The 21,645-nt window shown below is 43.8% G+C and overlaps 1 protein-coding gene across 4 annotated transcripts; it reads left to right on the forward strand.

Moving 5' to 3' along the window:
- The first annotated feature begins 895 nt into the window (after positions 1-895).
- On the forward strand, positions 896-20,936 carry LOC143926576 (quinone oxidoreductase-like). Of its 4 annotated transcripts, none has more exons than XM_077450444.1 (9): positions 896-958; positions 1,728-1,850; positions 4,834-4,986; positions 12,329-12,492; positions 14,611-14,662; positions 17,630-17,779; positions 19,043-19,144; positions 19,267-19,362; positions 20,613-20,936. In XM_077450444.1, exons 2-9 carry the CDS (start codon positions 1,740-1,742, stop codon positions 20,772-20,774), a joined length of 990 nt encoding a protein of 329 aa, XP_077306570.1. In that variant the 5' UTR covers positions 896-958; positions 1,728-1,739; the 3' UTR covers positions 20,775-20,936. The 4 variants fall into 4 exon arrangements, with proteins under 4 accessions (XP_077306570.1, XP_077306572.1, XP_077306573.1 ...); XM_077450445.1 differs by lacking the exon at positions 896-958 and adding an exon at positions 972-1,346; XM_077450446.1 differs by lacking the exon at positions 4,834-4,986.
- Positions 20,937-21,645: the final 709 nt, after the last annotated feature.

Consider the following 21,645-nt stretch of genomic DNA (forward strand, 5'->3'; position numbering starts at 1 on the left):
GCACCTGACGGGAGGAGAGGATGGGAGAAGAAGTGCAGGAGACGCATGAAGGACCCTGCTCGTCGCCATCACTCGCTGCCCCACAAGACAGGGTAAGTGCCGGGCAGAAGGCGAGCGGGGGGGGGGGCACACTGTTACACTGGCAGCATTGGGCACACTGGCAGGATTAGGCACACTGTCACACTGGCAGCATTGGGCACACTGGCAGCATTACTCACACTGTCACACTGGCAGCATTGGGCACACTGGCAGCATTAGGCACACTGTCACACTGGCAGAATTCGGCACACTGGCAGCATTGGGCACACATTGTAGCATAGGGCAAACTCACTGGCAGCATTTGGCATTCTGGCAACATTGAGCACACTGTCACACTGGCAGCATTGTGCACACTGGCATACTGGCAGAATTCAGCACACTGGCAGCATTAGGCACACTGGCAGAATTCGGCACACTGGCAGCATTGGGCACACTGCCACACTGGCAGCATTCGGCACACTGGCATTTGGCACACTGGCAGCATTTGGCACAGTGGCAGCGTTTGATGGGCACAGTCGCAGCATTTGATGGCACGGTGGCAGCGTTTGATGGGGTTTTTTTTTTCAATTTTTTTCAGTTTGCCCCCCCCCCCCCAAAAAAATTTTTTAGCACCAGCCGCCACCACAATCATCTATTGCATTTTTATACATGTGCCATGTAGTAAATATCTTTCGGCACTGACATATTAGTGTTGATATTACAAGGGATGTGGTGGATATGATCCCCTGTCTGTCTGTATAATACCAGCTGCAGCTCTTTCAACATAATATTCAAGTAAAGTCCTCAGGTCGATTTGCCCAAATCAAAGATGGTGGTTCCTGTGCTCGCCGGTCACGTGATGCTGGCACGCCCCCCTCAGTATGGTAATGACAGGCAGAAGGAATATTACAGAGCTGGAATCCGTCTGCTGGAGAAGAAGGTGGTGTGGCTCGTCCTTGTATCCGATCACTGTACAGATCACACCGGGATTAGATGAGGATTTCGTCGTAGATTTTAGTGGAACAACAAGAACCAGCATGACCTCCTAGAGCCTGCACCTTGTGGCTCAACATGCGGCAGCATTGCGCTATTCACCTTCGCAGCATGAGATGTATAAGGGGGCTGCCATTGCTGATCCTCTGGCTTCCATACTCTTCCAGTCCTACACCTGGAAGTATAGAGACCAGGGGAGTCAGCCGTCCTTATCTCTGCGCATGTCAGTGCTGAAGCCGGAGGATCAACATAACAGCCAGTTGTGTCCTCTTATCCCCATACCTCCCAACTTTCTGAAATGGGAATGAGGGACACCTATCTGCAAAAGTAGGCAGGCATAGGACACGCCCCCTGTCACGTCTCCCTTAAAGGAGAATTGTACAAAAAAATGATTGTGCCTTTTTTTTTTTTTACCACTACTATTCCTTTATATTGGCTTTTGGTATTTACAAATGCAGCAATTTAGAATTTGGATGAAAGGTTTAGTACTTTTTGATAGATAAAAAGTGCATTTTATATACATCTATATAGATCAGAGCAAAATGAGGGACAAATGAGGAGGAATGAGGGACAGAGGGACATTGCTCCAATTTAGGGACAGTCCCACAAAATTCGGGACAGTTGGGAGCTATGTTACCCCCCCTACTCCACCTTTCCTTGTATCCTGATCTACATCTACTGTCAGCCAATGATCGTCATTTATTTTTGTGTTTCAGAGGGCGCCTGGCATGGCGTCGGTGGGGAGATTAATGCGCGCCATTCGGGTCCAGGAATTCGGGAAGCCGGAAGTGCTGAAGCTTTTCAAGGACGTTCCTGTGCCGTCACCAAGCAAGGACCAGGTACACACATCTTACCAATGCATTTCCATCCATGCGGTCGCTGCTGTCAGACTTTGACATGCGATTTGTGTCTGTGACAACGCTGTGTGGGCGTCCACTTCTATGGGCTGCCCACATAGAGCTGCGAGGTGGGTGCGCACTAGGGATGGGCTCAGGCGTGTTCGGATCCTAGTCCCAACCCTCCTGAGTAATCCCATACCTCCCAACTTTTTGAGATGGGAATGAGGGACACCTATCTGCAAAAGTATGCAGGCATAGGACACGCCCCCCTTGCCACGCCCCCTTAAAGGAGAATTGTACAAAAAAAGAGATTAGTTAAACCCACAAGTGCTTTTTTTTTTTTTTTTATGTATTTATTAATTTTTTACCACTACTATTCCTTTATATTGACTTTTGGAATTTACAAATGCAGCAATTTAGAAATCAGATGAAATGTTGGAAAACAATTTTTTGATAGATAAAAAGTGCATGTTATATACAGATATATAGATCAGACCAAAATGAGGGACAGAGGGACATTGCTCCAAATCAGGGACAGTTGGGAGCTGTGTAATCCTGCCAGGAATACATCACTGCACACCGCCCATAATAGACAGTGAGTCATTTCCCGGCCCTCACATACACATACAGTGGGTGCCGCCGATATGGTGTCAAGCTGTTAGCAGCAACATTGACACACGGGAGCCAGCGCCAAGCTATGTTGCTCCCCCCGCTCGCCACCCCCAATACATCCCTATGGATGCGCGCCATCTCATGGGGGCGGCGAGCGCAAGAAGCACAGCTCGCATCAGTGATTTCCAGTGCGATCCCATCGTGCTGGAAAAACAATATTGGCGCCACCTACTGTACTTCCCAACTGTCCCTGATTTCGAAGGACTGTCCCTGATTTGGAGCAATGTCCCTCTGTCCCTCTTTCCTCCTCATTGTCCCTCATTTTGGTCTGATCCATATAGTTGTATAGAAAATGGACTTTTTATCTAACAAAGTGTTTTCCAGCGCTAAACCTTTCATCTGATTTCTAAATTGCTGCATTTGTAAATTTTAAAAGCCAATATAAAGGAATAGTAGTGGTAAAAAAAAAAAGCACTTGTGGGTACCCTTTAATGGGGGTGTGGCAGGGGGCGTGTCCTATTCCTGCATACATTTTGCTAATAGGTGTCCCTCATTCCCGTCTCACAAAGTTGGGAGGTATGCATACACACGCCCTGACTAGGCTTCTCATGATTGGCGGGGTGCAGTGACGGCTTCCTGGCGGGATTGTTCAGGTGGTTTGGGACCAGGAGCCAAACACATCTGATTCCCATCCCTAGTGCACACGCTTCTGCCAGCAGTTCTGCATGTAGGATGGGCTTGGGCCCGGTTCTATAGGCGTGCGCAGCCTATTACATTAAGGTGTGCACCCCAAAGCTCACACACATAACTTTCTCTGCAGCCTCAGCTGCACTGGACAGTGAATGAATGGGAAGGGGCTGGTAAATTGCATATTTACTAGGCCCTTCCCCTGCTCTCGATCCTGAAACATCCGCCACAGCGGACGGGGGGAGAGGAGGGACATCAGCGGCACTACGGCATGGGGGATAGACATGGGGGGGGGGACCCTGGTAGTAGGGGGAATTGGCACCAAGCGTAATGATTAGGGTGTGGGTGAGGCACACCCCCTGCTTTCACATATGTGGAGGTCCTGGCCAGTGCCTTTTTTTTTTTTTTTTTTTTGCTCTGGTTCAGGTAAAAATTGGCACCTGAACTGGTGAACAGAACCGCACTAGACTCCTGCGCTCAAAACATGGCGGAATATATGTGAATGGAGCCCACCTGCGTGAACCCTTAAAAAAAAAAAAATCTCAATCTGGGGCTTACAGTTTGAGAATTTATTGAATTCCTTCAAGTTTAAAAGAATTTATTCAAAAAAAAAAGTTGACGCTGTGCAAAATCTACTTAAAAACAGTATGCAACGATTAGCAAATCTCAAACCCAAATTTTATTCACAGTAGAAAATAGAAAATGTATCAATTGTGTAAACTGAGAAAATTTTACAATTTTTATAAAAAAAAAAAAAAAGTAATTTTGATATTGCTAGCAGCAACATGTCTCAAAAAAGTTGGGACAGGGTAACAAAAAGCTACCAAAGTAAGTTGTACTAACAAGAACAAACTGGAAGAACATTTTGCAATTAATTAGGTTCATTGGCAACAGGCCAGTATTATGATTGGGTATAAAAAAAAAAAAGAACACCAAATCGTTGAACAGTTTTTACACAGTGCTAAACATGACCCTGTCTAGAGTGCCACCTCATCCCTTTAAACCTGAACACATATATGATTTACACAGGTTCTGTGGCTGACTAACGTGGTAATTAAACTCACTTGGGGCCTTATCTGCATTTAATTAGCCTCAGAACCTGTGGAATTTATATGCGTTCGGGTTTAAAGGGATGAGGTGGCAACCCTAGCCCTGTCCCAACTTTATTTTAGAATTGTTCAGTGATTTTTTTTTTTTTTTTAACAGATTGGTCAACCTCTGCCCATCTTTACTGCAAAGACACTCTGACTCTCTAAGATGCTCCTTCCTTTTTTTTTTTTTTTTTTTTTTATAATCAATCATGTTACTGATCTTTTGCCAATAACCCAATTAGTTGCAAAATGTTCTTCCAGCTGTTCCTTGTTAGTACCACTTACTTTGTCAGCTTTTTGCTGCCCTATTCCAACGTGTTGTTGTCATCAATTTAAAATGTACCATTTTATTTATTTTCTTAAAAAAAAAAATCTATATATATAATTTCAACATTTGATCTGTTTTCTATAATCTTTTGTGAATAAAATATGGATGTATGAGATCATCAATGAGAAAATCATTGCATTGGTTTTTTTTTTATGTCGATTTTACAGTGTCACAACTTTTTTGGAATTGGTTGTTGTGTTTTTGTTTCGCTGTTATCGTTGTTGTTGTTGTTGTTGTTGTTGTTTGTTGTTTTTATCTTTCAAAGATTTTGATCCGTGTTCACGCGTGTGGAATTAATCCCATTGAGACTTATATTCGAGCTGGCGTTCACTCCCTGAAACCACCGCTACCGTACACCCCGGGCACTGATGCTGCTGGGGTGGTGGAAGACGTAGGGAAGAATGTAGACTCCTTTAAGGTAAGTGACTGATCTGATAACAAGGCATTCTTTACTAGCAAGGGCTGATGGGCTGATGGCATGACTGCAGGGGATTCCAGACATGAAGAATACGATTTACTGGTATTGTCCATGCTGTCCATAAATGTGCTCTCAATTATTGTTGTAGGAGCAAGGCATAGGAGGGTGCTTTGGGCTTTCTCCCTAAAGTGGACCAGAACTCAAAATTGAAGGTTTGCTATGTTAGACTAAACATCAGTGGCAGCCCCTCCATAGAGGGCCCCACGGGCACAGTCTCCCCTATCCATGGGTCCGGCCCTCCTGATTTACTTATCAGCGCGCCACACCATGGATTCCAATGCAGGGTGGGTGTTTTTTTATTTTTTTTATTTTATTTTTTGTAAGCACCTGATTAGAACCAGAGGCTCTAATAGGCTTCAAAAAAGGGTGGCCTCGGAGAGAGCAGAGCATTGCACTCCAATCTCACCCTGTTGTGAGACGATGGCAAATTAATTTTCACATTAAAGTTCCTCGCCACCAATTGGGAGGCAGGTCATGAAGCCTGTTTTTCCCAATGGCCAAAGTGTCAGGCGATCCTATTGGATGCCTATCGCCTTGGCGGAAGAGGAGAAACAAGCTTGAGGAGGAGCCACGGCTGCCCACGCTGTAGGAAAGGACAACACAGCCCCGCCACACGAGTGGGAAAGTGCCGGACCGCCTGGCAGGGTGGTGCTGTCGGTGCCACGCCACTGTGGTGCTGGGGGGGGGTGTTGTTTGTTTGCCCCCCACCCCAAAAGAGGAACCCACCAGCCACCACTGCTGAACATTTAAAAATGATAGTTTTGCCTAATGCCGTGTACAAACGACCGGACTTTGACAGCAAAGTTCAGACGGAACGAATCCATCGGACAATTCGATTGTGTGTTGGCTTCATCTGACCTTTTCTGTCAAAAAATCTGATGGACTTTAGAAATAGAACATGTTTCAAATCTTTCCTCCGGATCCAGTTCCCATCGAGAAAACCGCTCCTCTGTATGCAGGTCCGACGGACCAACAACGACGCTAGGGCAGCTATTGGCTACTGGCTTTTGAACTTCCTTTTTCTAGTCCCGTCATACATCATCACGTTAAACAATCAGACTTTGGTGTGATTGTGTGTAGCAGGGGCGTCAGGAGGGGGTGGCTAGGGGGGGGATGAACCCCCGAATGTGCCCCTGTAAAGCCCCGAGTCTCAGCTCTGCAAGGTCTCCATTGTTAGCCCTGAGCGCTGGGACCAATCTGATCCTGAGCACCGTCGAGTATGGCTGAGTGCTATAACAGGTCCCGCCTTCTGGAGCCTGCACGTCTATGATGGACGTCCCACTGGTCCAATGACGGGACCGCGGGAGGTCCATCATGGGCGCTGTTGGCTCCAGGAGGCGGGAATTACAAAGCGGGTGCCGCGCCACATCCCCGCACGGCGCTCGGGTGAGCCGCTCTCCTCTCCTCCTTGGCTCCTCCTCTGAGGACTGGCTGCCTGGCTGCTGTGACACCGCACACCACGGCTGAGACAGGTCAGTGTATGTTAATGTCAGTGTAGGTAGATCAGGCAGGCGAGTGTAGGTAGGTCACTATCGTTAGGGTAGGTAGGTCAGGAAGGTTAGTGTAGGTAGGTCAGTGTATGTAGGTCACTACCGTCTGTGTCACGGCCCAGCCAAAAAAACCTGTGTCTTGTACAACACCACCCCCCCCCCCCCCCCCCCCCCCGTTGCTGTTTCCGGCATTGGACTTCGGGCTGAAGTCCTTGGTCCTTTTGCCATCTAGCAACGCCTCTGGTGTGTAGGCAAGTCCATTTCAGCAGAACTCCATCGAAAAGTCCGTCAGAGTTCATTCAGATGGAAAGTCCGGTTGTGTGTACGCGGCATAAGTTGAAAGACCTACCTTATTGTTTTAAATTCCTCCTGAAAAACAAACTTCCCTGTACCTTCAACCACATAGCTATTTGCAGTGTGAGCTCGCATAAGGCACTGCTGCCTCTGACTGCTAGTCTCATCAGTTTTGGAGTGAGATTTGGTGATGTAGCTACTGTGCAGCTCACTGTTCTCCTTGCTGGAGTGGAAGTTGTACCTGAGAGCATGAAGAGCAAGGACCTCCCTGCTCCTGCTTCATTCATTCTGTGGATCTGTGCTTTCTGCATCTTTTCTGCTGCTTGATTATGCCACCATCAGTCATCAGATCATCAGTCACCGGGGAGGGAACTCTGACATGAGGAAGCAATGCCCTCCTCTACCAAGATGGCCACCTCATACCCTAACTCATTCCTGGGGAACTGCTCTGCTGGCTTTTTCTTTTATTTTTTTTCCGTATTGACTGAAGGGTGACTTTTTCAACATGGGAGAAGCTCTGCCATCATAATATTGGATTATGTAGTGGATGTAGCATGCGTGTTATACAAGCCTGACTGTTGGGCTAAAGTGGTGTTAGTGTGCATAGAATGGTATGTGAACTTGGGCCCCTAGGAGAAGGGAGGATCCCCAGCATTGTAGTGGATTGGAGTTTGGACCCCAAGGCTGCAGTGATCCATGAAAAACGAGGCTGTGGATATCTGCAATCCGATGATGTATATTCCAGGCTTCCCTCTGCAAAAAAAAACAGAATTGAACTCTCACACATAGGAGACAAATGTAGGAATATCACTTCTCGTGATCTGTAGATCTGCATAGCCTGTAACATGTTATCAGAGCAGAAGGAGCTGTGATTTCCTGGGGTGTAGGTGCCAGGCTGTCCTACTGGTAATAAGAACAGTAGCATATCTGGCACTATCTGAATTAACAAACTGGCATTTAGTATAAAATCAATCTGGGGCAATGTGGAAACCTCACACACCATAGGATTTATGGGATCGATTTACCTCGGATAGCAGTGTGACTGATACACTTTTTTCTAATAAACTTTGCATTGACTACAAAAATCCCTGACCGAGATATAAACCTATATGCACATATGGTATGAGACTTTTGGATATGCCACTAAATTTTGGATCATTTTATATAACATGAAATTGTTCCATATTTCACAAGTGTCAGATAGATTTAATATTATCAAAAGTATTGGGACGCCTGCCTTTACACACACACACATTAACTTTAATGGCATCCCAGTCTTAGTCTGTAGAGTTCAATATTGCGTTGGCCCACCCATTGCAACTATACCAGCTTCAACTCTTCTGGGAAGGCTGACCACGAGGTTTAGGAGTGTGTCTATGGGGATGTCTGACCATTCTTCCAGAAGAGCCTTTGTGAGGTCAGGCACTGATGTGGACCGGAAGGCCTGGCTCTTGCATATTTGAGATCTCCCCAGAGTGGCTCAATGATATTGAGGTCAGGAAACTGAGATGGCCACTCCAGAACATTCACTTTATTCTGCTGTAGCCGATGACAGGTCGACTTGGCCTTGTGTTTTGGATCATTGTCATGTTGAAATGTCCAAGTAAGTCCCATGCGGAGCTTCCTGGCTGATGAATGCAAATGTTCCTCCAGTATTTTTTGATAACATCCTGCATTCATCTTTCCATCAATTTTGATCCAATTTCCTGTGCCTTTTGTAGCTTGCACATCCCCCCCCCCCCCCCAAAACATCAGCGATCCACCTCCGTGTTTCACAGTAGGAATGGTGCACCTTTCATCATAGGCCTTGTTTACTCCTCTCCGAATGTAGTGTTTATGGTTGTAGCCAAAAAGCTAAATTTTGGCTTCATCACTCCAAATGACTTTGAAGGTTTGAGGCTTGTCTCTGTGCTGTTTGGCGTATTGTAAGTGGGATAATTTGTGGCATTTGTGTAGTAATGGCTTTCTTCTGGTGACTCGACCATGCAGCCCATCTTTCTTCAAGTGCCTCCTTATTGTGCCTCTTGAAACAGCCACACCACATGTTTTCAGAGTGTCCTGTATTTCACCTGAAATTTATTTGTGGGTTTTTCTTTGCATCCCGAACAATTTTCCTGGCAGTTGTGGCTGAAATTTTAGTTGGTCCACCTGACCGTGGTTTGGTTTCAACAGAACCCCCTCATTTTCCACTTCTTGATTAGTTTGAACACTGCTGATTGGATTTCTCAATTCCTTGGATATCTTTTTATATCCCTTTCCTGTTTTATACAGTTCAACTATCTTTTTCCCACAGATCCTTTGACAATTTTTTTTCCTTCCATTTTTTTATTTTTTGATCGACTAATTTCGATTAATTATAACGCACATACAGATCCAACTACTTTTAGCTGATCTCCTTGCATTGCAACTCTGCATTAATCAGTGGTAAATGTGGTATACACTGTATACAATCACCCGACACTAGTCCGTTTCCACAATCAATGACTTAACTTCACAGTTCACACAAACGTTTTAAATTCAAACTGTTGCACTGACTTAAGTCTTTTTTTTTTTTTTTTTCCCACAGTAGCGCGACAATCCCTCCACCTCCGGTCTAGCTAATCACTCTCATCTTATGGCATGGACCCCTGTGCAAACAGGTGGTCATGCATGTGGGTATCAAAAGGGTTAACATGGCCCATAAACTTCTCTCACATTCCCAGGTCATGGGTAGAAAGAAAAGATCGAAGTGCTCGCCGCTTAAGTATAAGATTAAATTTTTGTGTTCGAATACAAACTACTCACATAGAGATGATAAAAACACAGCATGTAAAGCCGACAATCGTGTTAGTTCCGTAGGGCAGCAGCAGGTGACGTAATGCGTAGCTCCTCCCCATACACGTTACGCTCAATCAGAAACTTCAACCTCACCGGACTCCTCCCCCTTCCCTTCGTTAGCAGACGGAGGCACTTGGGGAAGGGGGGACCTGGGAAGTCGACGGAGAGGTGAGTACCGGTCAAAAGAATTTTGATCGATCAAAAAAATTAACGATTAATCGAGGGAATTAATCTTTAATTTTCACAGCCCTAATATATATATTATAACATAACTTGACAGATTTTCTGACTTGCTCATAATTCCTCTTCGCAGTATCTGTACAACATAGAACTGCTGCACTTGCACTGTGGTTTCTGCAATTTTGTGATCCATTGATTTATGAGATCAAAATGTGGGCTGTGGCAATACTATACTATGGGAGTTGCTTTATTAAAGGTGACTAGGCTCTTCGCTTTGCAAAAATTAACGTTGGAAAGGAATATTCCCCAGAGTTTAGTGAATTAGGTGAAGCTCTGATGACTTCCATCCTCCAATCCTATGCAAGCAAAAACGATGTGTTCCTTATGTTCCCTGCATGTTGTTGGGTACTCTTTGCAAAATGTTACTTCTCTTAATTCACTAAGGCCGCGTACACACGGGCGGACTGTTCGCCCAACCTTGTTCGTCAAACAGTTTGACAAACAGTCCGCTCAAAATTAGCATGAGCGGACTTGACCACACACGACGAACGAACAGTCCGCTGAAACCGTGCGCGATGACGTGAACGGCACGTACGACAGGACTAGAAAAACGATGTCCTATACACTGCAATGCAACCTTCGGCGTGTAAATCCTTTCTGAGCATGCGCGGAACTTAGTTTAACGAACAAGCCTACACACGAGCGGACTGTCCGCTCAAACCAAGTTTCAGCGGACAGTTTTACGGGATTTCCGAAAAACTTTGTTCGTCAGACTGTCCGCTGAAGCCCACACACGAGTGGACTGTCCGCTGAAACACTGTTCAGCGGACAAAGTTGGGGCGAACAGTCCGCCCGTGTGTACGCGGCCTAAGCTCTGGAGAAAGTTTCCTCGCACAATGTAACCTCTGTTGCAAAGTAAACAGCCTTATTGCCTTTAGGCCCCTTTCACACTGGGGCGGGAGCAGCGTCGGCCGTAAAGCGGCACTATTTTTAGCGTCGCTTTGCCGTCATTTTAGCGGCGGTATGTGGCCGCTAGCGGGGCGGTTTTAACCCCCGCTAGCAGCCAAAAAGGATTTTAAAATCACCTACAAAGCGCCTCTGCAGTGTAGGTATAGCCGCGCTGCCCCATTGATTTTAATGGGTAGGAGCGGTGAATACACCGCTCCTTCACCACTCCAAAGATGCGGCTAGCAGGACTTTTTTCACCGTCCTGCTAGCGCACCGCTCCAGTGTGAAAGCCCTCTGGCTTTCACACTGGAGTGAAAGGGTTTTTTTCAGGCGCGATACGATGAAATGGATAAGAACTACAAACTAGTTCAAGGTTATCTGCTGCTATTTCCAATTAAAAAGTATAAATGTGCATGCACATTAGAAGTAAACACTCTCTGAGATACGTTCAGCTCGGTTACTTCTAACTTCTGATTTATTTGTGGGCGGTGTTAAAATTTTATACAGAAAGATACGTCATTGCTATGTCAGTCTAATTGGTACATCTTATTGGTTAAAATACAAGAGAAATGGAGAAACTTGATGCTTGAAGTTTGGTTGAAGCTGGTTCCCTTATCTCAAATGCATTCTTCGAATGCGTGGGATGTAGGGTACAGGTGCCATTTTAAACTCCGAACAGAGAGCCAATCTGTATGCTACATAATAAGTAAGGAGCATAGAAACATGTATACACATAAGCAAATAGACATTTTCTGATTATCATTATGTACATTAGATTCCTTAACAGGTGCTATTTTTAGCGCTGTAGCGCCTGAAAACCGCCTCGGTGTGAAAGGGGCCTAAGTAAACCAATCTCTCTGATGCAGTGGTCGGGCCTGAGACGCCATTCACCAGGCTTGAACACTGGCATGTGATGGCACTGACCTCCATCAACCCTGTGTAAGCTTCAACACCATCCAACTCAGAGCTTACACAGGGTTCAGGACTGCTTAGGAGCAGAGCTGCTGGGAATGTGAGTGTAATTTGGATTAGTGAGGGCTCTTTAAGTCTTTACGGATCATCAATTAAGACCAGAGCAGAATAAAGTGAATAAACACCCTAATATGGTTTGCTTAGGAGGAGTCGTGTTTGGGGGCTGTCTTTCCTTTATAAGTAAATTTATCCTTTAAAATTTGCATATAAATGCACATAATTATAGGTCAGGGATATGCAATTAGTGGACCTCCAGCTGTTGCAGAACTACAACTACCATGAGGCATAACAAGACTTTGACAGCCACAAGCATGACACCCAGAGGCAGAGGCATGATGGGACTTATAGTTTTGCAACAGCTGGAGGTCCCCTAATTGCATATCCCTGTTATAGGTCTTTTTCTATATCTGAAACATTTTATAGAAAAATTATTATCTTCCAAATAAACAACTTTTTAGATTGCTTGTATCACTTTATTATTATTATTAATAATAATAAAAAATAAATATATATATATATATATATATACACACATACACACATACATACATAATCTCTATCACTTTTATTTTATTTTTCAGAAAGGCGATCGTGTGTTTACCAGGGCCACCATTACAGGGAGTTACGCGGAGTACACACTGGCCTCTGAAGATACCGTTTATCCCCTTTCCGAAAAGCTTAGCTTTAAGCAAGGAGCCGCCCTATCCATCCCCTACTTCACCGCCTACAGAGCACTCTTCCAGAAGTAAGGTGAAGGGGACAGTTTTTAAAAACCAAAGGTGTAGTCACACTTTAAAGTGGTTGTATACCCATCCTGAGCATCTTCCTTAACATATTGCAGGCTATGGTATTGTTTTTAAATTATTATTTTCTTTCCTCTCTTACCGGCTTGCTTTCGACATAATCTTTAATTTTCTTTCACGTGATGTCACCAGCGCATGCCGCTGTTAGCCCTAACTTTCCGGCATGCTTATGCTGCCGGAAATATGCTGGGTCTATGCTGGGGCTGCGTCATTTCCTACTGTTGGCGTCCGCCCCGAGATCCCGCCATACTCCTTGCTACTCCTGGAGTAAGGCAGCAACAGGGTCGTCTCCGACTCGCTCCACAAGGTTTCCGCAGTAACTGGAAAGGAAAACAAAGCTTGGATACGGAGAGGCATGCGCATGCGCTGGATTATGGCCAAGGAAACGCAGGGGAGGGCGGAAATTAACCGCTGGACAGATGCGGAAGAACAGAGTTGAAATGGCGGCGGCTAAGAACAAGCGGGGAACATTAACAAACTTTCTTTATGACAGTAAGAAATATTTTGGGGCATACTATTTATGGCTTTTTGATTGAAAACTACAGTAAAACCTTGGTTTAAGAGTAACTTGGTTGGAGAGTGTTTTGCAAGACAAGCAACATTTTTTAAGACATTTTGACTTGATATACAATTAGCGTCATGTAACTGAGTATAAGAGAGAGACGCCTCCTCTTCTAAGTGTACCAATATGGTTACATTTATTGAAAGTACATTTAGCAACATATTTGCTACACTTGGAAGAGAGGTGCCCCTCTTTGTAACTCAGTTACATGACGGCTACTTGTATATCAAATCAAAATTTCTTAAAAAATGTTGCTGGTCTTGCAAAACTCCCTCGAACCAAGTTATTCTTAAACCAAGGTTTTACTGTAGTTTTCAATCAAAAAGCCATACATAGTAAGTGTAGCAATATGGTTATATTTAATGAAAGTACAACATATAGCAACATATTTTCTACACTTAGAGGCGCCTCTCTTCTCTTTTATACTCTGTGGCTCCTACTGACTTTTTCTTCTAATCCCCCCTTGTGGAGGCTTCCATTTTGTAGATGGACATTTTATGGTTACACAACCTGGTCACATTGCCATAATCTTTTTATATGGACTATAAACTGAAGGACCGATGAATAAATGGTTGTGGAACGAATCATTTGGGTTTCCATTATTTCTTATGGGGAAATTTGCTTTGATGCATAAGTGCTTTGGATTACAAGTATGTTTCTGGAACGAAATATGCTGGCAATCCCAAGGTTTTAAGCCCCTTTCACACTGAGGTGTTTTTCAGGCGCTACAGCGCTAAAAATAGCGACTGACAAAAAAAAAAGGCCCCTTTCACTCCAGTGTGAATGCCGGAGGGCTTTCACACTGGAGCGGTGCGCAAGCAGGACAGTAAAAAAAAAAGTCCTGCTAGCAGCATCTTTGGAGCAGTGAAGAAGCGGTGTATTCCCCGCTCCTACCCATTGAAAGCAATGGGGCAGCACGGCTATACCGCCGGCAAAGCGCCGCTGCAGCAGCAGTTTTAACCCTTCGGCTGCTAGTGGGGGTTAAAAGCGCCCGCTAGCAGCCGAATACCGCCGCTAAAACAACGGTAAAGCGGTGCTAAACGACGTCACTCCCGCCCCAGTGTGAAAGGGGCCTTACTGTAATTTGATTTATATGTTGCTTAAATGGCAGATCATTATCGGAGTTTACTACTGCTTTAAATCTCCTGTACTTGTCCTAAGGGTCGACTGCCAGGAACTTTAGTGCTACTTGTTTTATTCAATGTCTTCAGTGACAGAAGCCATAAATTATGCTCTTCTTCTTTTTTTTTTTTTTTTTTTTTATATATATATATATATATATATATATATATATATATATACAGAGCTGCACTCATGTGGTCACTGGAGATCACAAACTGCTGGAAGAATATGGCTCCTGTATACGTTTTTGTCTAAACCCTGCCCATTCCTCCTATCCTATTTGATGCTAGGATCTGCCTAGATTTAGTAAAATTGTAATTGCTGATAATTTTTGTATGTGATTATTTATTTTGTTGTGTTTTTTTTTATTGTATAGAGCACATGGCAAACCTGGAGAGCTGGTCCTTGTACATGGCGCAAGTGGAGGGGTAAGTAGCACATGCACTGAATATGACTGTAAACCTAGGAATACACATTAAGGTGGAGCTCCAGATAAAACTTTTGTGGTATAATGGGGAAGGGTTAGACTCAAGTTTTGTATTGCTATCCATACCTCATACGCCAGAACAGTAAGTATGCCAACAATGTTAAAAAATAAATAAAAATAAAATAAAAAAATCCTGTCCTTAATCCTTCATCCACTAATTAAAACTAAAATAAGCATTTCTATTGCTATGTCCCCAAAGGAACGGTTTCTCCTCACGTCCTGTCCACATGACACCCAGGGCATCTATGCGACCTGAAGTGAGGGGAAATCTGACCAATGGAACGACCCACAGCCAGTAAAATCTAGTGGAACTTTTGGAAGTTTTCCAATTCATTCTAAAACAAAGTTTTGACTGGCAATGTGCTCTTACAATTTCACGTCTAGACAAACTCATGGACATACAACCTATAAGATTTTTGTTAGAATGAACAACTATATAGGACACTTAGTTTTATTTATTTTTTTCTAATTATTGAACTGTTGCATGAGCTAAATAAACACTGGAGGTTATTTACTAAAGGCAAATCTACTTTGCACTATAAGTGCACTTGAAAGTGGAGTATTCTAAGCGGAAGATCTGAAATGAGGGGAAGCTCTGCTGATTTTATCATCCAATCATGTGCAGGCTAAAATGCTGTTTTTTATTTTCCTTGCGTGTCCCCTTTGGATCTACAGCGACTTTACTTCCAAGTGCACTTTTAGTGTAAAGTGGATTTGCCTTTAGTAAATAAACCCCCCAATGTCACCTGTCCATTCAGGGCAAAGAGACAATGGGGGTTGACTTACTAAAACTGGAGAGTGCACAATGTGGTGCAACTCTGCATAGAACACAACAAGTAGAGACGCAAAAATCACATAATAATATACTCAAAAAGGCTGTCTGTATAGAGTTATATGAGACGATAATGCATATGAGATCTTTTTGTTATCAAGTCCCAGGAAAGTGTCTTTCGTTCCTTGGGTGGGAATTCAACATGCAGGGCTGCCACCGCAGGGAGCTGAAACCAGGCTCCTAGACTGTTACAGAGTAAAAGGGGGGGCCTCTGGGTGTAGATTTTTTTAAAAGCAATTTATTCACAAGTCTAAAACAGAGATTTTGCACTCACATTTTCCAAAAAATAAAATGGCATGTAGGATAAGAGGGGTCATCTGATTTGTCCGTCACTTCAAATCCGGTCCGCAAGTGTCCTATTGTCCTCTCCTGGCGTTACCACTGGTTTGTTTCGAAAAAGCCGGCTCGGTGGACGCAGAGGATTGGCCTGATGAAAGAGCGTGGTCGTCTCTCCACCTCGACCCGAACGCTCAGGAAACGCGTCGCCCGCCGTGACGTCACAATTCTGCGACCCGCGTGTCAGTCAACCAAGCCTTGCTTTGGATAAACATCCTCTGCGTCCACCGAGCCGGCTTTTTCGAAACAACAAACCAGTGGTAACGCCAGGAGAGGACAATAGGACACTTGCGGACCGGATTTGAAGTGACGGACAAATCAGATGACCCCTCTTATCCTACATGCCATTTTATTTTTTGGAAAATGTGAGTGCAAAATCTCTGTTTTAGACTTGTGAATAAATTGCTTTTAAAAAAATCTACACCCAGAGGCGCCCCCTTCTCCTTCTTTTTCTCTGCATAGACTCCAATCAGCTTCCAGGTTTGATTGGCAAAGCTTAATTGAACAAGCGGAAGTTAGAAGCTGATTGGTTTCTGTGCTGAGCTGCACCAGATTTTGCACTCTCCAGTTTTAGTAAATACCCCCCCCCCCCCCCCCTCCCCCACGGTCACCTTTCCATTCAGGGCAAAGAGACATTGGGGTTGATTTACTAAAACTGGAGAGTGCAAAATCTGGTGCAGCTCAGCATAGAAACCAAACAGCTTCCATTTTTCAAAGACTGATTGGCTACCATGCAGAGCTGCACCAGATTTTGCACTTTCCAGTTATAGTAAATAAACCCCAGTGTCTCCTGATAGCATAGCTCCAGACTGTCCCTGATTTGGAACAATGTCCCTCTGTCCCTCTTTCCTCCCCATTTGTCCCTCATTTTGGACTGATCTCTATAGTTGTATAGTCTTTCCTTTCAAAAAGTGTTTCTCAGTGCTAAACCTTTCATCCAACTTCTAAACTGCTGCATTTGTAAATTTCAAAAACCAGAATAAGAATAGTAGTGGTTAAAAAAAAAAAAAAGCATTTGTTTCTTCTTCTTCCCTTTTAAACAGGGGGCATGTCCTATGCATACATACTTTTGGTAATAGGTGTCCCTTGTTCCCATCTCAAAGTCGGGAGGTATGCTGATAACCCAGCTCCTCACAGCAAGGCACGCTTGCCTATCCACGTTCCTTTTGCCATCTTTTAACCGTAGAAGTGCACTTGGCGTAAACTCCAGTGTCTGAGTTTACCTGACTGATCTCATTGCTCCAGTAGCATACACTTCAGTGGTACTTGTTGTGTTCAATGTCTTCAGTGACAAAAGTCATAAATGGTGATTTTTTATTTATTTTTATTTTTTTTTCATACTGCACTGCAGGCTAGTCACTGGAGATCACAAACTGCTGGAAGAATACATCCCCGAGTCTGAGTTTCTCTGGGTGAATGATGTCACTGCTCCCCCCCCCCCCCCCCGTGTGATAATGTTTGGGGCTGCCAATTGGTCACTCCAGCCCAAGCTCTGTCATATGGGAAAGGTCTCGTGCTCCTTCATACCCAGAGCCTCACTCCATCAAAGCAAAGCGGTGACGGCTCTGTTTGAGCAGGAATAGTGGAGGGTTGGGTCCACCTTGCTAGGGAGGCGGGTTACCAGAAGACACTGTCACTTCGCCCGCAAATGTAAGGCGTCACTAACAGAATTGCTAAAATGACTGTTCCCATAACAAATGAAGGTGTTGGGCTCATCTTCTGTATTTCATTATCTCACAGACAGGGATAGCTTGTTGCCAAATTGCCAGAGCCTATGGATTTCGAGTATTCGGGACTGCCGGAAGCCCAGAGGGATTAAACTTGGTTCTACAAAATGGTGCTCACCAAGTTTTCAACCATAAAGAACATGACTATATAGAGAAGATTCAGGTGGGAATATGGTAACCTTTCTGGTTTGTGTATTTTTAAAAAAATCAGTCTGATATTAATGGAGTGGATAGGTAGATTAATTTATTTTCATAATAGGTACTGGTATAGCGCCATCAATTTACACAGTGCTTTACATATTTAGTCTACATTCACATCAGTCCCTGCCCTCGAGGAGCTTACAGTCTAAGGCCCCCAACTCACAGTCAGCCCAGGTTCACACTGACAGCGGGATTTAAATCCTGTGAGTTCAGCTGATTTCATTCCCGCATGTCAGGCTGACTTCGGGGGGGGGGGGATTCCAGAGACATCAGTGCGGGTTCCTGCACAGATGTCTACTATACAAATCGCACCCCAAAGGCCTCAAAAGCAGTACAGAAACTACTTTTGGGAACCGGTGCGGCGCCACAAATGTGACGTCCCACCGATTCGGACAGTGCCATTGCCCGCAATAACCGCTGATTTGACATGCGATTTAACATGTCATCACTTCAATGTGAACCTAGGCTTAGGCACAATTTTTAGACAGGAGCCAATTAACCTACCAGCATGTCTTTGGAGTGTGGGAGGAAACCCATGCAGGGACAGGGAGAACGTGCAAACTCCATGCAGGTAGTGCCAAGGCTGGGATTTAAACTGGCGACCCCTAGTGCTGCTAGGTGGAAGTACTAAGAAACTTGCTTGTTTAATGCATGGGTCCACTCACAGCCGAATCCCAGGAAAAGGTACAATTCAAGCATTCAGCAAACAATCTCAGGGATAAAGTGTCCCTTCCATCAGGCCTAGAAGGTTAATAATAAAGGGTATTTCACAGTAAACTTATAAATACTTCCTCCATACAAGAATATGAAGTTAAAGTCCCTATAAAGACCCCACTTTTACCTTCCCCTTTTTTTTTTGTAAAGGAATCTAAAGTCTGGCAAAAAGGTGTCTGTACCCATTTACTGTGTTTTTCCTTCAGATTCCACTAATATGAAGTGGATAGTAAATATAAATGGAGTCAAAACGAAAAAAAATTATATTTTTGGGATGCAAAATTTACATCTAAAAATCAGATTTCTGATAAAATCATTTTATCGTATTATTGTGTTCCGTTTTGTGTGGAGATAGATATAGAGATTCAATTATGTGTTTTGTTTTTTTTGTGGGGGGGGGGGGGGGGGGTATTTTTAGGAGCAGGCTATGGCATTCGAGAAAATCAAATATTTAATAATATAAGTTGACTGGTAGACAGAGCCTCTTCCTATTCTCTATCTTGTTACACAGGAAGCAGCTGGAGGAGAAGGAATTAATATCATATTGGAAATGCTCTCCAACAATAACCTGAGTAATGATCTTAAACTTCTATCGGTTGGAGGAAGAGTTATAGTAAGTACTACAACTGCATCTCCCACACTTCCTTAAAAAAAATATATATATATATATAATTTTGCCTGGGAGTAATATAAAGGTACTGGGTATTCTAATTGTATGCTGCTCCTTCACAACAGGTTATTGGCTGCAGAGGACCTATTGAAATAAACCCCAGAGACACCATGTTCAAGGAGTCCAGCATCACCGGAGTGTACGTCTTTAACTCATCCAAGGTAACTAAGAACAAGGAAGGAGCTTAAACCAGACTTTCTAGGAAAATTCTCTCTCTTAGACAGTCCCATCCCCCCTACAGTTAGAACACACATAGGAAACACCCCTAGTGTTAACACCTTGTCCGCTGCAATATTGCAGCCCCGATAAAAATTGCAGATCCCTGCCACTACTAAAAACAAATAATAAAAATGCCATAAATCTATTCCCTATTTTGTAGACGCTATAACTTTTGGGTGAACCAATTAATATACACATTGCATTGTTTTTGGTAAAATAAATAAATAAAATGTCGAAGAATACATATCGACCTAAACTGCAAATTTTTTTTTAATAAGATATTTTTGTTTTTTTTCAAAATTGTCGCTCTTTTTTGTTTATAGTGCAAAAAATAAAAACCACAGAGGTGATCAAATACCACCAAAAAAAAGCTATTTGTATGAAAAAAAAGATGTCAATTTTGTTTGGGTACAGCGTTGCACGACTGCGCAATTGTCCGTTAAAGCGACGCAATTGCCCGGTCATTGACCAGCCAAATCTTCCAGGGCTGAAGTGGATAAACAAGTGAACTCATCCTCTTTAGGCTGGGTTCACACTATTGTGAATTGGATGTGGATTTCTCTGCATCCAGTTCACATGTCAGGAGCTTGTGACCGGCTCTCTATGGAGTCAGTTTACACATCTCCGGCGTGACTTGCACAGGAGTGCTGTGCGTTTTTTTTGATCTGTTTCAGGTCCAAATTCAGGCTGAAATCGGACCTGAACTGGTAAATGGAAACGCACCGGACTCCTGCTCTGTGCTCTAGTGTGAACCCAGCCTAAAGTTCTAACAAAAAAAAAAAAACAAACAAACAAACCTGGAAGCTGATTGGTTTCTATGCAGAGCTGTATCAGATTTTGCACTTTCCAGTTTTAGTAAATAACCCCACAATGTCAATTTTCCTGTTTGGAACAAAGTGACAGAGGCTCTTGAAAGCTCACCTTCCCAACCAAACTCCCTTCTTTGCATTCTGGTGTCCTGTCAGAGCCATTTACATAATACTCGGTGCTCCTGGATATGTGGGAGCATGTCGCCTCCACCCAGGATACGTTGCTCGGGCCACAGCGACCACCTGTCAGACCTGAACATTGTCACACGAGGAGGTGATTGCCCCCTACGTAAGGTCTGACTTTGAGCTAACACACAGATTGCAACAGTATCCCTTTTCAACTGATAGCGAATGATTCAAAGATTTTTTATTTTTGGATTTAGGAAGAGTGGAAGGAGATTGGAGCAGCCCTTGTTGGCGGGATGGAAGCCGGCTGGTTAAAGCCCCTCATCGGACCTGAATACCCCCTGGAGAAAGCCCCCCAAGCTCATGAAGACCTCATACAGAGCAGCGGAGCCACCGGAAAGATGGTCCTCGTCATCTAAGTGGAACTTAATTATTGCATCTTCAGAACAATACATTTCAATCATCATTTTATAAACCAATTTACCTCTAAAGTAATGCAAATTTCGATATTTTTGATGAAAAAAATTAAAATCAAGCACTTCTTAAAAAAAAAAAAAAGCACATTAAATACCTTTTTAAAATGGTCAACCATCTTTTTTTTTTTTTTATTTGGGATTTTAGTAAGAATGGTTTACAACCAAGATGACACTGCAATGGGGGGTGTTCAGGAGGCAAATGCCAGCCAATCAAAATTGACCAAGGCTGGAGGAAAAAACCCTGAGAATAGGTAAGTATAGGCATCTCCCTTCCACAGGGTAGTTAGTATAAAGCAGGGATATGCAATTAGTGGACCTCCAGCTGTTGCAAAACTACAAGTCCCATCATACCTCTGGGTGTCATGCTTGTGGCTGTCAGTCTTGCTATGCCTCATGGGAATTGTAGTTCTGCAACAGTTGGTGGTCCGCTAATTGCATATCCCTGGTATAAAGCCTCATACACACGATTGGACTTTGTACAAACTTTCCTGTGGACTTTTGTACAAAGGGTGTTGGCCGTAAGTTTGTATTGCATACACCCATCAGACTTTTTAGGCAACAAACACGAACGTACTGACAACACTTCAAAAGAGGACATTCAATTACTCCAGCGCCACCTTTGGCCAACTTCTGTATTGTTGTCTGATCTTTTGCATTGGTTCTGAGCATGCCCGTTTGTAAAGTCCGATGGTTTTTCTGTAAACACAATCGGACTTTGTCAAAAAGTTTGTCTGTTTCGCACAGCCAACAAAAGTCCGATGGAGCGTACACACAGTCGGATATTGCTCCAAGACAGCTAAATTGCATGTTTGTT

This window comes from Lithobates pipiens, unplaced genomic scaffold, assembly GCF_037356315.1.
Source record: "Lithobates pipiens isolate NorthernLeopardFrog02 unplaced genomic scaffold, aLitPip1_a1.2 Scaffold_23, whole genome shotgun sequence".
NCBI lineage: Eukaryota > Metazoa > Chordata > Amphibia > Anura > Ranidae > Lithobates > Lithobates pipiens.

What these genes read in the sequence shown, in the direction of transcription:
- LOC143926576 (XM_077450444.1), top strand. Translation starts at nt 1,740, where the DNA reads ATGGCGTCGGTGGGGAGATTAATGCGCGCCATTCGGGTCCAGGAATTC. An exon ending in AGAATGTAGACTCCTTTAAG is followed by an intron (nt 4,987 to 12,328) that starts GTAAGTGACTGA and finishes TTTATTTTTCAG; the next exon opens with AAAGGCGATCGTGTGTTTAC. An exon ending in TACATGGCGCAAGTGGAGGG is followed by an intron (nt 14,663 to 17,629) that starts GTAAGTAGCACA and finishes ATTATCTCACAG; the next exon opens with ACAGGGATAGCTTGTTGCCA.